Source organism: Penaeus vannamei, chromosome 12, assembly GCF_042767895.1.
Source record: "Penaeus vannamei isolate JL-2024 chromosome 12, ASM4276789v1, whole genome shotgun sequence".
Classification (NCBI taxonomy): domain Eukaryota; kingdom Metazoa; phylum Arthropoda; class Malacostraca; order Decapoda; family Penaeidae; genus Penaeus; species Penaeus vannamei.
Genome location: NC_091560.1, coordinates 15,886,050 through 15,901,049, shown reverse-complemented (window position 1 = coordinate 15,901,049; position 15,000 = coordinate 15,886,050). Strand labels below are relative to the sequence as shown.

General features: G+C 38.6%; 1 protein-coding gene across 3 annotated transcripts in view; it reads right to left on the bottom strand.

Annotated features, from left to right (window-relative positions):
- Positions 1-2,025, bottom strand: part of LOC113811942 (uncharacterized) — a 2,981-nt gene extending 956 nt beyond the window's left edge. Inside the window, exons 1-2 of one of the 3 annotated variants that reach the window (XM_027363794.2) lie at positions 1,775-2,025; positions 1-347 (exon numbers count right to left, since the gene is read on the bottom strand). The exon at positions 1-347 is cut by the window's left edge and continues 112 nt beyond it. In XM_027363794.2, coding sequence (XP_027219595.2) covers positions 1-263 — 263 coding nt within the window. In that variant the 5' untranslated portion in view covers positions 264-347; positions 1,775-2,025. The remainder of the gene's footprint in view (positions 348-1,774) is intronic. The other 2 variants (XM_027363792.2, XM_070128004.1) reach the window with 2 other exon arrangements.
- Positions 2,026-15,000: the final 12,975 nt, after the last annotated feature.

Sequence of the window (15,000 nt, the reverse complement as noted above, 5' to 3'; positions counted from 1 at the left end):
GCTTTATGTTCCTCGTAAATCTTCACATCTTTATCTAACAATAGGCTTCTGTCCACCAGGCTCTCCCACTGTGCTTCTTTTACCTGGAATTCTTCCCTCATCTTCTTTCGTTCTTCTAAGATTTTTCTCTTTTTTTCTTCACTTATTAATCTTCTGGGAAGAAAATAAGGATTCCATAATTGTCTCCTGTTGATTATCACACATCTTTGGTTCAGCATAACCGAGCACAAAACAGCAGTTTTCCTTGGTGTCCAACATATCATTTCAAGCTCCACCTTGAAATTTCACATAATAAAGCTCAGTTATTCTATGTTTCATATCTTTGGTACTCTCTACTGCCTTCCTCCCTGAAAAGCAAAATAAGGAGGATTAAAAATCAGATGAAAGATAATGTGCATCAATGATTATGATTATTCTCTGGGAATACATTACCACATCTCCAAAGAATGTTGAGATTCTAAGTGTAGAGACTGTATAAATCAACGTCTATCATACTATAAAGTGTTTCCTTATAACTAGATAAGATTTAAATTTGATATACTATTCTAATTATCATTTCAATAAAGTAATGGCCACCAATCTATTTTGGTGTCAGAATACTGTATTCTAAGTACATTCAAAGTATGCTAGATTTCCTTGGATATGTGTTACTAAATAAAATATCTATATAAAAAAAGGATTAATTACAGTATAATTTTTTTGCAGGATATACCTCCAAATTCTGTTACAAGCACATATTATTATTTGAACATTTGAACTTTTAAACTGATTAAGTAATAAAATTTTCATCTGGGGAAATAAAATCATATATAACAGAAAATTGCAAAATGACCCTAGCTTTCTCTTTTGACAAACACAATTTTGGATGGTTCAATACCTACCCAGACATATACATAAAAAAGCTGTTATTAACCAAGTATTGCTCTTTAATTCATAATAAAGAGAATATTCATCAAAAAAGGATGGGAGAGTTACCACAGAAAATTCATTTAGCTGCATTCAAGATGGATATGTTAATCTAGATCTAAAATATGCCACACTTACAATATTCAATAAGATTACTAGTTAGCACAAAATCTTCAGAACAACCAATGACTAGGAGAGGCTGATTGCAGATAGATTTTCCCCTGCTATTCCCTTATCACCCTTATCAATGACAGGCTATATAACTTCTCCAATACAGTACTTAATTAACAAAATAATTTGAAAGTTAAAATTGTAAATAAAAAGGACAGTATAGGTTACCAAAAGTGATGCATGGAGATAAGGGAAATGGACAATGCCATCTTATGGAGCATAAGAAACAATATTAGAAACAACATAGATTACGCTGCAATGGCCTCATATCTATCAGTAATTGAAGGAAATGTCTGCAGTATATCACTACTTAGAGATTAAGTCCACAACACCCTCATACAGACAGACTTCTTAATGTCTGTTTTCTATAGATTGGCATGAAGTGATCATAAATGTGGGGTACAATGGGGATTGCCCTCCCATCTAGGGAATAAATAAAATATAGGACAGGTTAGGTTGGGTGTTTGCATTTGCATGATATCCTGGTTTTGGGATGTCATCTCTGCATGGTGCGTTGCTCTTAGTAACAATTATCAAAAATGACAACTCAAGACAACCCTCTAGTTAACACAGGACATTTTCACTATTACTACAGGTTACAAATGGATATGTTAAACCAATCTCCTCAAAATTATATCACCCATGATTTAGACAACTTTTATCACATTCATAAAGCATTATTGGTAACATCCCTTACAATGTAGGTGAGAAAGTCTAGATACATGCTTCGCTGTCATACAGTACCTTCGGCAGTTTATTTGAAAGATGTGTTGTTTAACATGTATTAGGTTAAATGAAGACACTCACGATTCTCCACGTAGAGTTCTATTTACAGTATTTTTCTATCTCTGCTTCACCAAATCTTCCATTTCCACATTTTGATTATTGTGTAACTATTGATGCACTTATGTAGTACGGATTGCATAATGTTTGTTTACATGTACATACTACAGGGATCAGGAATATAAAGGGATCGCATATACGCGGTCCCTTTATATTCCTGATAACTAATTGAAATATTTTTTGTGTAAACAAACTATACCTGACCTTTTCAGCCTCGTGAGTAATACAGTATATCATCTTGTGGTTTATATTAATATAGTTGACATGAAAATAAATTCTCCCTACCTATAAATTATCGTTTAAAAAGTGTTTAAGCATCTAGTCCAGGGGTGGGCAATTAATTTTTACAAGAGGCCACATGAGAAACCTGAATTGTGCCACTGTAAAATGCACTAAATTATATATATAATGCATTATATTTAATAAATTATATATTTAATAAATATTTATATTTAATAAACATATATTCAATCAATATATATATATATATATATATATATATATATATATATATATATATATATATATATATGTAATAAATATATATATCTAATAAATATATATATCTAATAAATATATATATTCAATAAATATATACTTAATAAATTATATATTTAATAAATTATATATTTAATAAATCATATGTTTGATAAATTATGTACTTTAAAAAATATTTTAATAAATTATATATTTAGTCCCTGTCAGGCCTCTCGCGGGCCGGACAGGGACGCACAAAGGGCCGGATGTGGCCCGCGGGCCGTAGTTGGACCGCGGGAAGACGGGGAACGTGACACTTCTTGCGCGACAAGAATCGAGCAGACGGTTAACTTCAATCGAGTTGCCAGATGCATTCCTCTTACTTCGGATATTTCATGCATATTCGTACGTTTTGAGTTATAGTAAAAAAGCAAAAAAAGAAATGAAATTTGACCAAACGGCGAAAATAACAAAAATAAAGTGGAATTCTGATTTTTCTTAACAGATACATCCAATGTTTACGGAATGTGTGACTTTTTTCGATTTCACTTTTTTTTTTTTTTTTTTGTTTTGTTTTGTGCGGGAGGGATATTTTACCTACTCTTTATAATATGTCACTTTTACAAGAAGCAGAGGGCAAAGTCGAACACATTCCTTAGATATTTTATTTTCCTATAAAATGAGCTATTGATATGTTTATATACGACTAAATTTACGTTTGGTAGAGCGGTCGAAACCGAAATATGTATACTTTCGACATAATTGTTCCAAAATTAAAAAGAAAAAAATCATTCTTGTTTCATTTCTTGAATAGAACAATCTTTCATCTTTTGTATGGTGAATGCACACTTTTCGATTTCGACCTAGTTTTCTGGTGAATATTTTATGTAGATGACTTTTAGAGCACCAAAAAGTTTTTTTTTTTTTTTTTTTTTTTGATATATAGGACACTTACAAGAAGCACATAAAAAATGCAAAAACGAATTGTATCATTGAATAGATCTACTATTCAGGTACAATATGTGCCATACTACGTTTATTTCGGACAAAAAAGCGTGTGCTACGCATAAAATTGTAGCGTACAGAAATATCGCATTTTTTTATGCATATTTTTAATATGGGTAACATACGGTATATGTAGTTCTATCGATATAATGGGGTTTTACAACGTAAAATTCCGGTCAGAAATATCATCGTTCTCCATTCTAGTGAACATTACACTCGGAGGCCGGGACGCGAGAGAAGAGGCCGCGCGCACGTGTTCCTGAGGCGTCTCGGACGGTGTAAGTCTACGGGACGAAGCCCCCAAATTTCACACCAACGCTCCCTGTGTGAATACCATCTCGTGTTGGTATGCGCAAGCACGACCACGTAGACAAATTATCGAAAGAAGCTTGCAGCAAAGATATTGTGAATATAGATCTTGGGATGCCTCTTGTTAGGGTTGCACACATATTAAAAAGTTCTCATAAGGAAGAACTGATAGATCTGACGAGCTCAAAAAGGCCTGAAAGCTGTAGCATAAGGCACTACATTCAGTATAGAGATAGTAAGCCCTCCTATGGGAGGCGCCGAAGTAAAAGCAGACAATGTGACGTGGTTATTGCCAGAATAAGCTTAGGTTATAGAATGTACTGGCAACTGCAAGGTGCAAGAAGTGCAGATGAATCTAGATGTAGACTGTTTAACGAGGAAAATATGCGAACGTTTGAGCATTATATCTTGGAGTGTCATGTGATATAGCCTTTTAGACCACCTGACATGAGGTATAAAGAACTATGTGATTCCTTAATTTCGTCTGATACATTGGATGATATACTCATGCTATATCCTAATTTTACAATGTAAAACTATTTTAATCATAGAATACATCACAGAACACTGTTACATAAACACAAAGGCAAAGGTAGATCAACTTGGGTAATATACGGTTGCATGATGTGTAACATGTTCCCATTTTACCATGTCGATATTCCCAGGCCACATCGGTTGGACACATGATCCTGCCAATTGAACCTCATACTCTAGCACTAGGTCCTGTTACAAGAGGCATCAAGGCAAGATCCCAAGGCATTGGATAGCGCTTCATCACCATAGAATAAAACTGGCAATGTCAGGGTCTTGAAGACATAATTTGGTCCTTCTGTATAGTTTCCGACGTTTCCTATGACTGCTGCTACCAAGCCGCTAGCACGCACCGATTGAAAAAGTTCTTCTAGCAGTCTCCCACAGTCCTAGATCTTGTTCTTGTCCCCAAAGGCATCGCTTCATTGCTAAATGTATCTAGAACCGCCAGAGACTCAGAACACTAATATGGTCAGCAAAGTCATGGTCCGTAATCTGATTATTGCCCAGAGTTGCTTCACAATGACTTTGCTCTCCCCAGTATCCAGTCCATGCAAGTATTGCCTAAATCCTAAACTAATAGAAATGAAGCTAGATAGCCCCCTCATCACACTTCACAGCACTTTCGGTACTAGGACTAGGCTTGTTATTAATCCAATGATCCTTGATGGAATTGTCCTCAGTCACAGGATCTCCGGTTGCGATTCACAATGCACAAAGCCAAACAAACACTTTTTGAGGTTGATGTAGGCTGCAAGCAGCCCATGACCAAACTCACGACGGCGCTCTTCAGTGACTCAATGCGCCGCAAATACCCGTGATGCATGATGGACCAAGATTATTGTCTGGAAGTCTCAGGTCTTTTGTTTTATATTGTTTTAGTATCGTAACGAGTTTACTCAGTGCTAACAAAACGCAAACATCAATATACCTGACCGGTATATTGAAGTATGCGCTTTGTTAGCACTGAGATTCCAAAGTTCTGATGTCACTGGATGACATCACTTTTCTCCTTAGCAGTTGTATAACCAACTTCTCCATTTTCAGGTATACTGGACCCTCCAAATCCTTATACATAACTTCCGTCAATATCTTTTCTTCATAATCAATATCTTCTAGTTTTAACTTTGTTATTTCCAACTGAATAGATTGCTCTTACAGTATATGTGGGTCGTAACCCTTAGTAAAGCATTTGATTTTAATCTTTTGGTTCCAACTCCTGAGTCCGGACGAATAGCTGTAGCAACATACTGATAAAATACCAATTACAGACCGTGACAGTCAGGTATATTGCATACCTTTGTGAAAGTCATCTGGCTGTAAGATGTGAATGGAGCCACCCAAAGTTACTTTGGAGTAACGAACATTTTCAGTGGAGAAGTCAAAGTAAAGAGAACTGTTCCATCAGAGGTACTAAAGTTGCCGCAATTCATAAAGATTCTAAACTAAAAATAGCCTTGAACACGGATTGCCGACACTATGCCCGGAAATTTGAAGGAAGCCTGCCATCCAGTTCCCTTTCCTCGCTGGAGACGATAAAAATGGCGGCACGCAGTAGACCTGTCAGGCTCCTCACTTTGATCGATTAATGACTAAAAACAATTCCGATCCTTTCATTCACAGAACGAGTAGTACTCCTGTGGGATGTCTGCCAGTTCTGTGAGCCATGTGATTTTGCTGTAGATGCTAGTGTTCATTAGCATTTTGATGTCGTTTCTCATAAAAAGTCTTCTAATTCAACGTTATTTTACCTTTATACATGTAGTTCAGCATATTTTTTTGTGTGTAACGGTTCTGCTGGACTCGGAAGGTAAAAGAAATAAATATCTTTTGTTTTTGAAAATATTCATTAAGAAGCACCATTATAATACCAGTAAAATATCCTCATCCAATAAAGAAAGAAAGAAAGAAAGGAAAAATGAATAAAAAAAAAAAAAATATATATATATATATATATATATATATATATATATATATATATATATATGTAAAGCGTCAGGGTCCCTCGGCTGCAGCCTATACTAGCCGACAGGATGATCCGGGTCTAAACACGCACACGCAATAGCGCGCGTGTTTGTGTGTGTGCGTGAATGGTTACTGGAGGAGTGATCGTGAATTCTAGGTTTGAGCAAGACCCATGTGAAAATAACCTACCTGTCTCAACGCCTAAATTAATTCCAGCACTAAGGTCGTCTTCTGTAGCGTCCTTAACTCTTAATACCGTTTTGAGTTTAATCCTAATCCACCGTTGCACTAAGTACTAGTTTAAAAGTATTTACGGGCGCGCGCGCGCGCGTGTATGTGTGCTTCTATGTATATATATTTATATATACATACAGAAATGTGTACATACATACATACTTATATATACAGTATACACGCACATATATATACTTAAACACATATGTATACACACATGCATATATATATGATATATATATATATATATATATATATATATATATATATATATATATATGATATATATATATATATATTTATATATATATATACATATATATATATAAATATATATATACATATATATGCATTTATGTATGTATATGTATATATATATATATATATATATATATATATATATATATATATATATATATATATATGTATATACACATATATATATGCAGAAATATAATATTCAAAATATACATTACTACCATATATAACGATATAGAGTTTAAGGTTTATATGCTTTCGTATTAATAGGGCTACGGCTAAGAAGATCGAGGTTCAGGTTTATCATTTGTATGTGTACATTTTATGCGATCATTTATGCTTTACTCTTAGGCAATATTCAGGCCTCCAAAAGTGTTCCGTGGCGAATAATATACGGGGAAGTATCTCATGTTTTATTTACATAATATGTTCGAATGGTTAAAAGAATATTATGAAAATCTATTAGGTTTTACATAATCATTTTACTTATTATGTATGTATAATTGAATATGCACACGTTAACTTATATATCCTTTTGAATGTAGTTGATATCAATTAATATACAGTGTCATTTTCAAAATATTTAAAGAAGTGTGACTTTCGAAACCATTGTTGGTAGGCGCTTAGGGCCCGCGCATTTTCAACTGATTTCGATAGTTTTCCGTCGTTTGATTTGTAATTTGATAATTTGATGATAACTAACAACTTGTATTATTGTTATTTCCTAATGTTACATCAGTAAACCAGTGATTTGTTAATTGATACAATTCAAAATCAAAATCAGATTCGTTAACTCGAGTACAATTCCTAGGAATGGGCATCGGCAACGTTGCTGTCGCGATCGGACCAGAGAAGTGTCGCAAATGAAAAAAACGACACTTTCTAGTGTAGTTAGACAGTTTCTTGGCACCGGAAAAAAGGCCTTATTTTAGACATCTCTTAGGTTTTAAAATATCTATTATATTTAATGTGTATTTCATGAAACTGAGACTCTTACTTATGGGCGTCTTCTGCACGTGCCATAAAAGTGAATCCAGTTTTAAAGTTTAATCCGGATCTCTTGTACGCATGCGCGTTGGCAGCGTCCAGAATCAACTTTTAATGTACCTCTATACCAGGCTTTAATATCAAGCTCATTTTTTAATCCTGCACATGCACAGAAGGGATAAGTTAATCCCACCAATCATGTACTGTTATGTCACGTGTCTGTCATGAACTTCATGGGTGCCATCGCTTGAATTGCCATTCAGAGTTATTTTCGGCAATAACATCGATCGTCTTAGAATTTTCATACTTAGTATTTATTATGAAAATGAAATTTTCAGTGTTACACTTAATTGGAAATGCTGGGTGGAGGGGTAATGTCCCTCCTACCCAGCGAGAGAGGCGGGCTGCGGGCCCCGTTGGGAGGGTGGCTGCTGGGGCGCGGAATGGGAACGGGAGCTCCTCGTCCTGGCAGCCGCCAGCCCAATATGAAGCTTGTGGGGCAAAGCCCTAGAGAACTCCACAGGTGGATGAAGGGTCCCGCAGCCTGCCGCCTTTTATGTGGGGCAGCGTCGGCGGGGGTGGCAGAGGTGGCGTCCACCCAGAGCGACTACCCGAGGGTTAACCTCAGGCAGGAAGTCAGGGTGGGGGCTTGGAACGTCCACTCTTTACGTCAGGATGATCGGTTACCCCTGCTATTGAGGGAACTGGGGAGGCTGAGAGTGGGGGTGGCTGCTCTCTCGGAGGTGAGAAGACCTGGCAGCGGCACGACCAGTGTAGGTGGCTACACCTATTACTGGTCAGGCCGCAGCGATGGTCACCATCTCCAGAGAGTAGCCATAGCTGTCTCCAGTAAGCTCCAGCCCTCGGTGGTAGAGGTCACTCCATTCGATGAGCGTATAATGGTAATGAGACTGAAGCTGTCTTTGGGCTTCATGTCTCTTATGGCTGTGTACACTCCTACCGATGTTTGTAAACTTGATGTGAAAGAGATGTTCTACGCCAAACTTGCATCCGTGGCAGACAGTTGTCCCCGGCGAGATATTCGTATTGTTCTGGGTGACTTCAGTGTGGTAACTGGCTGCGATCGAGTTGGCTATGAGATGACAGTCGGTCCTCATGGTTCGGGAGTTGATACCGGCAGCGAGAATTCCCTCCTTTTCCGGGATTTTGCTAGATCCCAGAAATTGAGGATTTCTGGCTCCTGGTACCAGCGCCCAGACCCACATCGTTGGACATGGTACAGCGATGCGGGTAATGCAACCAAGGAGATCGACCACATTCTCATTAGCACTCATTGGAGGATTCTCCAGAACTGCAGGGTGTACAGGAGTGCTGAGTTCTGTGGTACTGACCATAGATTGGTTGTGGCTACCCTCCGGGTACACTTCAAAACTCCCTTGCGGCCCAATGTCCACCCTAGGGTGTTTCATCTGGACAGGCTGAAGGAGAGGGAATGTGCTTGGAGGTTTGCTGAGACAATCTCTGATCGGTTCACAGCGTTTGACAACCTGACGGACCCTGTACTTCTGTGGGACACCTTCAAGCGTGAAACGCTTGATGCAGCCCAAGAATCGATTGGAGAAAGCCCGAGAGCAAGACAGAATTCAGTCTCTCAGGAGACACTGGAAGCCACTGATGCTTGCCGTGCGGCTCGTCTGGCAGGGGATTGGGATTTGCACCGTTCTCAGGTGCACAGAACTCGGTCTCTGTTAAGAAGGGACAAGGAACAGTTTATTAGGAATCTTGCTGAGGAGACTGAAGGCCATTTCTTAGTAAATGACCTTCGTCCTGCATACCAAGCCCTGAGAAAACTGAACTCCAAGCCCTCTTCACAGGTGACTGCAGTTCGCTTAGTGGGTGGCCAGATCGTCTCAGATCCTGTTGCGGTGAGGGACCGTTGGGCTGAATATTTTGAGCAGTTGTATCAGGTTGACCCTCCAACAGTCAACTTGGATGTGGGTAGTGCCGTGATTCCGCTACTGGACCCACCCATTAGTGAGGACCCTCCCTCCTTTTGGGCCATCTCCAAGCTGAAGAGTGGTAAAGCAGTGGGTATTTGCGGCATACCAGCTGAACTGTTAAAGGCTGGTGGTGAACCTATGGCGCGGGGATTGCATGCTCTCCTGGCTGCCATTTGGCAGTCCGGTACCGTTCCCTCTGACCTGTTGAGGGGTGTGGTCATCCCTCTCTGGAAGGGGAAGGGGGACCGATGGGACTGCAGCAATCACCGCGGCATCAGACTGCTCAGTGTACCAGGCAATGTTCTTGCCCGCATCCTTCTGAGGCGTATCAGAGACCATCTACTAAGGCATCAGAGGCCAGAGCAATCTAGATTCACTCCTGGTAAGTCCACAATAGACCGTATCCTTGCGCTTCGAGTCATTGTAGAGCGCCGTCGTGAGTTCGGACGTGGGTTGCTTGCAGCCTACATCGACCTCAAGAAGGCGTTCGATACAGTACATCGGGAATCACTCTGGGAGATCCTGAGACAGAGAGGAATTCCAACAAGGATTATTGAATAGCAAACCTATATACTGGTACTGAAAGTGCTGTAAAGTGTGGTGGGGGCCTGTCGGGCTTCTTTCCTGTCAGTTCAGGAGTGAGGCAAGGCTGTGTTCTTGCACCAACCCTTTTCAACACTTGCATGGACTGGATACTAGGCAGAGCTATTGTTCAAAGTCATTGTGGAGCAACACTGGGTAATATTAAGGTTACAGACCTTGATTTTGCCGATGATGTTGCAATTCTGAGTCTTTGGAAACCTTAGTGGTGGCCCTCGATGGATTTAGTAATGAAGCGAAGCCCTTGGGTCTAGAGGTCTCCTGGACCAATACCAAGATCTAGGACTTTGGGGACTTGCCAGGAGAACCTGTTCAGTCGGTACGTGCTTGCGGCGAGGACATTGAAGTCACAGAGAGCTTTACATACCTTGGTAGTGCAGTTCATAACTCTGGGCTGTCAAACCAGGAAGTCAGCAGACGGATTGGCCTGGCAGCAGGGGTCATGAACTCTCTCGACAAGAGTATTTGGAGATGCCGGTACCTGTGCAGAAGGACCAAGCTACGGGTTTTCAGGGCCCTGGTAATGCCAGTTTTGCTCTACGGTAGTGAAACCTGGACATTATCCAGTACACTGGAGTCTCATCTTGACGCCTTTTGTAATAGGTCCTTGCGCCTGATCATGGGGTACTGTTGGCGGGACCATGTGTCTAACCAACGGCTGCACCATGAGACTGGCACAGGACCTGTTACCTGCACAATCCGGGATCGCCAACTCAGGCTATATGGCCACCTGGCTCGCTTTCCACAGGCTGATCCTGCCCATCAGGTTGTCTCTGTAAGAGACAACCCTGGGTGGAGGAGGCCTGTGGGACGACCTAGGAGGTCGTGGCTTAGGCAGATCGATCAAACCTGTCAGGAAGAGCTCGAGATGGGCCGGGCCCCTGCCTGGCGACTTGCCATGAGGGATCCCAAAAGGTGGTAGCAGAAGGTGGACACAGCAATGCGCCCCCGTCGGCGTTAGCTCCGGATGATGATGATACTTTTCTATGGACCTCCTGAACAGTATCCTTAACAAAACATGTTTCCCTCCTCCAACACGATTCAGCGCAGCAAAGAGCTGTCCGAGGAAACTGCGCGATGGATATTATTTGAAGAATGTAATTTTTGTACTTGAATGTCATTAAAATAAAGATTGGTTTTATAGTTGTCAGAGCAGTTTCGTTACCCATTTTACTACTAAAAATATAAGATCGTTATCATGAAAAAATAGAATATTTCATAAATAATCGTTTCCCTTATATGTAAGCCTACTTGTGCCTCGTAATTATCATATGAAGATCAGACTGCATCTTGAGTGACTGACTATAACTTTCTATAACAATCACCTTTTGGATATCAGTTGTCAGAAAAATCTTTTAACAATGCAGTGTCTGAATGCAAATTGCAAGGTTTATTTATCCAAGTAAATTTTACATCGGACTGCAAATCTGTAGGTAATATTTTTAATACTGTCTTCTATATCATATGTATTGGGACATGAAGGGTGAATGTTGAATTGATATCTTTTGGATGATTTTGTTGCTTATTTACAGGTATGAGTGCACGACTTGCTCCAAACGCTACCCTACACAACATGCAAGGTATGTGTGAAGAGAACATTGCACAGAAATGTTTCAAAATACCTGATTGTTCAGCAATAAAAAGACGACATACTTCAGCTCCCACCCTTTAGATTTGCAAAACCTATTCCCATACGCCAAGAAATACGAGACCAGGATCTTCACATAAACAACAGTGGGCAGAACCATCACTATATCACAGACCAGGAACATCATAAGAATTGATATAAATTTAAAGAGACAGTCCATTAACTTAAGATTCCAAACAAATCATATTTGAAACATAATGAAATGTGTATAGAAAATACAGGTACGAACTTTCTTACTTTGATATGATGCTAGTCTTAGTTTTCAATTTTGGGAACATTGGGAGGGATAAAGAATTGATTAATAATATGAAAAAAAATTTAATGCCTTGTCTTCGATCATGTAGGTACGTATGAGATGAAGGGAAGGAAAAGGTGGTCTTCAGAAGCATCTGAGTTTATATTATTATTTACAGAACACTTTAAACAATTAGGAGGCAAAGCAGTGCAGAGATAAAAAAGGCATAAGATAATTAGCATTATGAAAACATTAGGAAGAGTCTCAGTTTCATGAAATACGCATTAAATATAATAGATATTTTGAAACCTAAGAGATGTCTAATAATTTCTTAAATATAATTACCAAAAACATGACATTACAAAAAGAAAGAAAGAAAAACAAAACATGAAATCTCCCAAATGAGCGAATTTTACGCGCGACATTTCTCTTCTCTCCGACATGTTTACATGAAAACGGTGGTGATGAATAGTGAGTACGACAGTTTTTACTGAACATTATTGTCGCGCTGTCTGGCAGCGGAGTGTCGTCTTCGGTACGGACACGGTGGATTAGGATCAAACTAAATACGGTATTAAGAGTTAAGGACGCTACAGAAGACGTCCTTAAATATTAAGCTCATGCTTCTGAAGACCACCTTTTCCTTCCCTTCATCCCAGACGTACCTACATAATTGAAGACAAGGCATTAAAAAATTATTCATATTATTAATCAATTCTTTATGGGCGTCTTCTGCACGTGCCATAAAAGTTAATCCAGTATTAAAGTTTAATCCAGATCTCTACTGCGCATGCGCAATGGCAGCGTCCAGGATCAACTTTTAATGCACCTCTAGACCAGGCTTTAATATTAAGCTCATTTTTTAATCCTGCACATGCGCAGAAGGGACAAGTTCATCCCACCAATCATGTACTGTTATGTCACGTGTCCGTCATGAACTTCATGGGTGCCATCGCTTGAGTTGCCATTCAGAGTTATTTTTACACAAATAATCAAATATTCTGATCAAGGAAATAACTTATGGTAATGAATATAAAAATCAATATAATCCCACGAGGAATCTTTGAAGTTCAGAGGCTGCGGGCATGGAACTCATATTTCCAGGTCAGTGAAACATAAATTAAGTAAATTTTATATCGGACTGCAAATCTTTAGGTAATATCTTTAATACTGTCTTCTATATCATATGCGTAGGGACATGGATGGTGAATGTTGAACAGATATCTTTTGGATGATTGTGTTGCTTATTTACAGGTATGAGTGTATGGCTTGCTCCAAACGCTACCCTACATAACATGCAACAGTTATGTGTAAAGAGAACATTGCACAGAAATGTTTCAAAATACCACAGATTGTTCAGCAATAAAAGGGAAAGAAAAGTGGTCTTCAGAAGCATCTGAGAAGTTTATATTATTATTTCCTGAACACTTTAAACAATTAGGAGGCAATGTAGTGCAGAGATAAAAAGGCATAAGATAATTAGCATTAAGAAAACATTAGGAAGAGTCTCAGTTTCATGAAATACACATTAAATATAATAGATATTTTGAAACCTAAGAGATGTCTTTAATAGTTTCTTAAATATGATTACCAAAAACATGACATTACAAAAAGAAAGAAAGAAAAACAAAACATGAAATCTCCCAAATGAGCGAATTTTACGCGCGACATTTCTCTTCTCTCCGACATGTTTACATGGAAACGGTGGTGATAGAATAATGAATACGACAGTTTTTACTGAACATTATTGTCGCGCCGTCTGGCAGCGGAGAGTGTCGTCTTCGGTTCCCAAAATTGAAAACTAAGACTAGCATCATATCAAAGTAAGAAAGTTCGTACCTCTATTTTCTGTACACACTTCTTCAAGATTATCTGTTTCAAATATGATTTGTTGGGAATCTAAAGTTAATAGACTCTTTAAATTTCGATCATTTCTTATGATGTTCCTGGTCTGTGATATAGTGATGGTTCTGCCCACTGTTGTTTATGTGAAGATCCTGGTCTCGTATTTCTTGGCGTATGGGAATAGGTTTTGCAAATCTAAAGGGTGGGAGCTGAAGTATGTCGTCTTTTTATTGCTGAACAATCAGGTATTTTGAAACATTTCTGTGCAATGTTCTCTTCACACATACCTTGCATGTTGTGTAGGGTAGCGTTTGGAGCAAGTCGTGCACTCATACCTGTAAATAAGCAACAAAATCATCCAAAAGATATCAATTCAACATTCACCCTTCATGTCCCAATACATATGATATAGAAGACAGTATTAAAAATATTACCTACAGATTTGCAGTCCGATGTAAAATTTACTTGGATAAATAAACCTTGCAATTTGCATTCAGACACTGCATTGCATACAGTTTGATCTTCATATGATAATTACGAGGCACAAGTAGGCTTACTTATGAGGGAAACATGATTATTTATGAAATATTCAGTAAAATGGGTAACGAAACTGCTCTAACAACTATAAAACCAATATTTATTTCAATGACACTCAAATACAAAAATGACATTCATCAATTAATATCCATTGCGCAGTTTCCTCGGACAGCCCTTTGCTGCGTTGAATCGCGTTGGAGGAGGGAAACATTTTTTCTTCAGGATGCTGTTCAGGAGGTCCATAGAAAAATATACTTGTTAATTTTGTTATAAAGTAGTTGAGAAAAATTCAGTACATAATTCTTCTTTAAAATACTGGGTCACATTTGATTTAAAACGTCAACTTGTGTGACCTTGACCATATAATTTTTGTTTCACTAACCTGGAAATATGAGTTCCATGCCCGCAGCCTCTGAACTTCAAAGATTCCTCGTAGAATTATATTGTTTTTTTTTTTTATATTCATTACCATAAGTTATTTCCTTTAT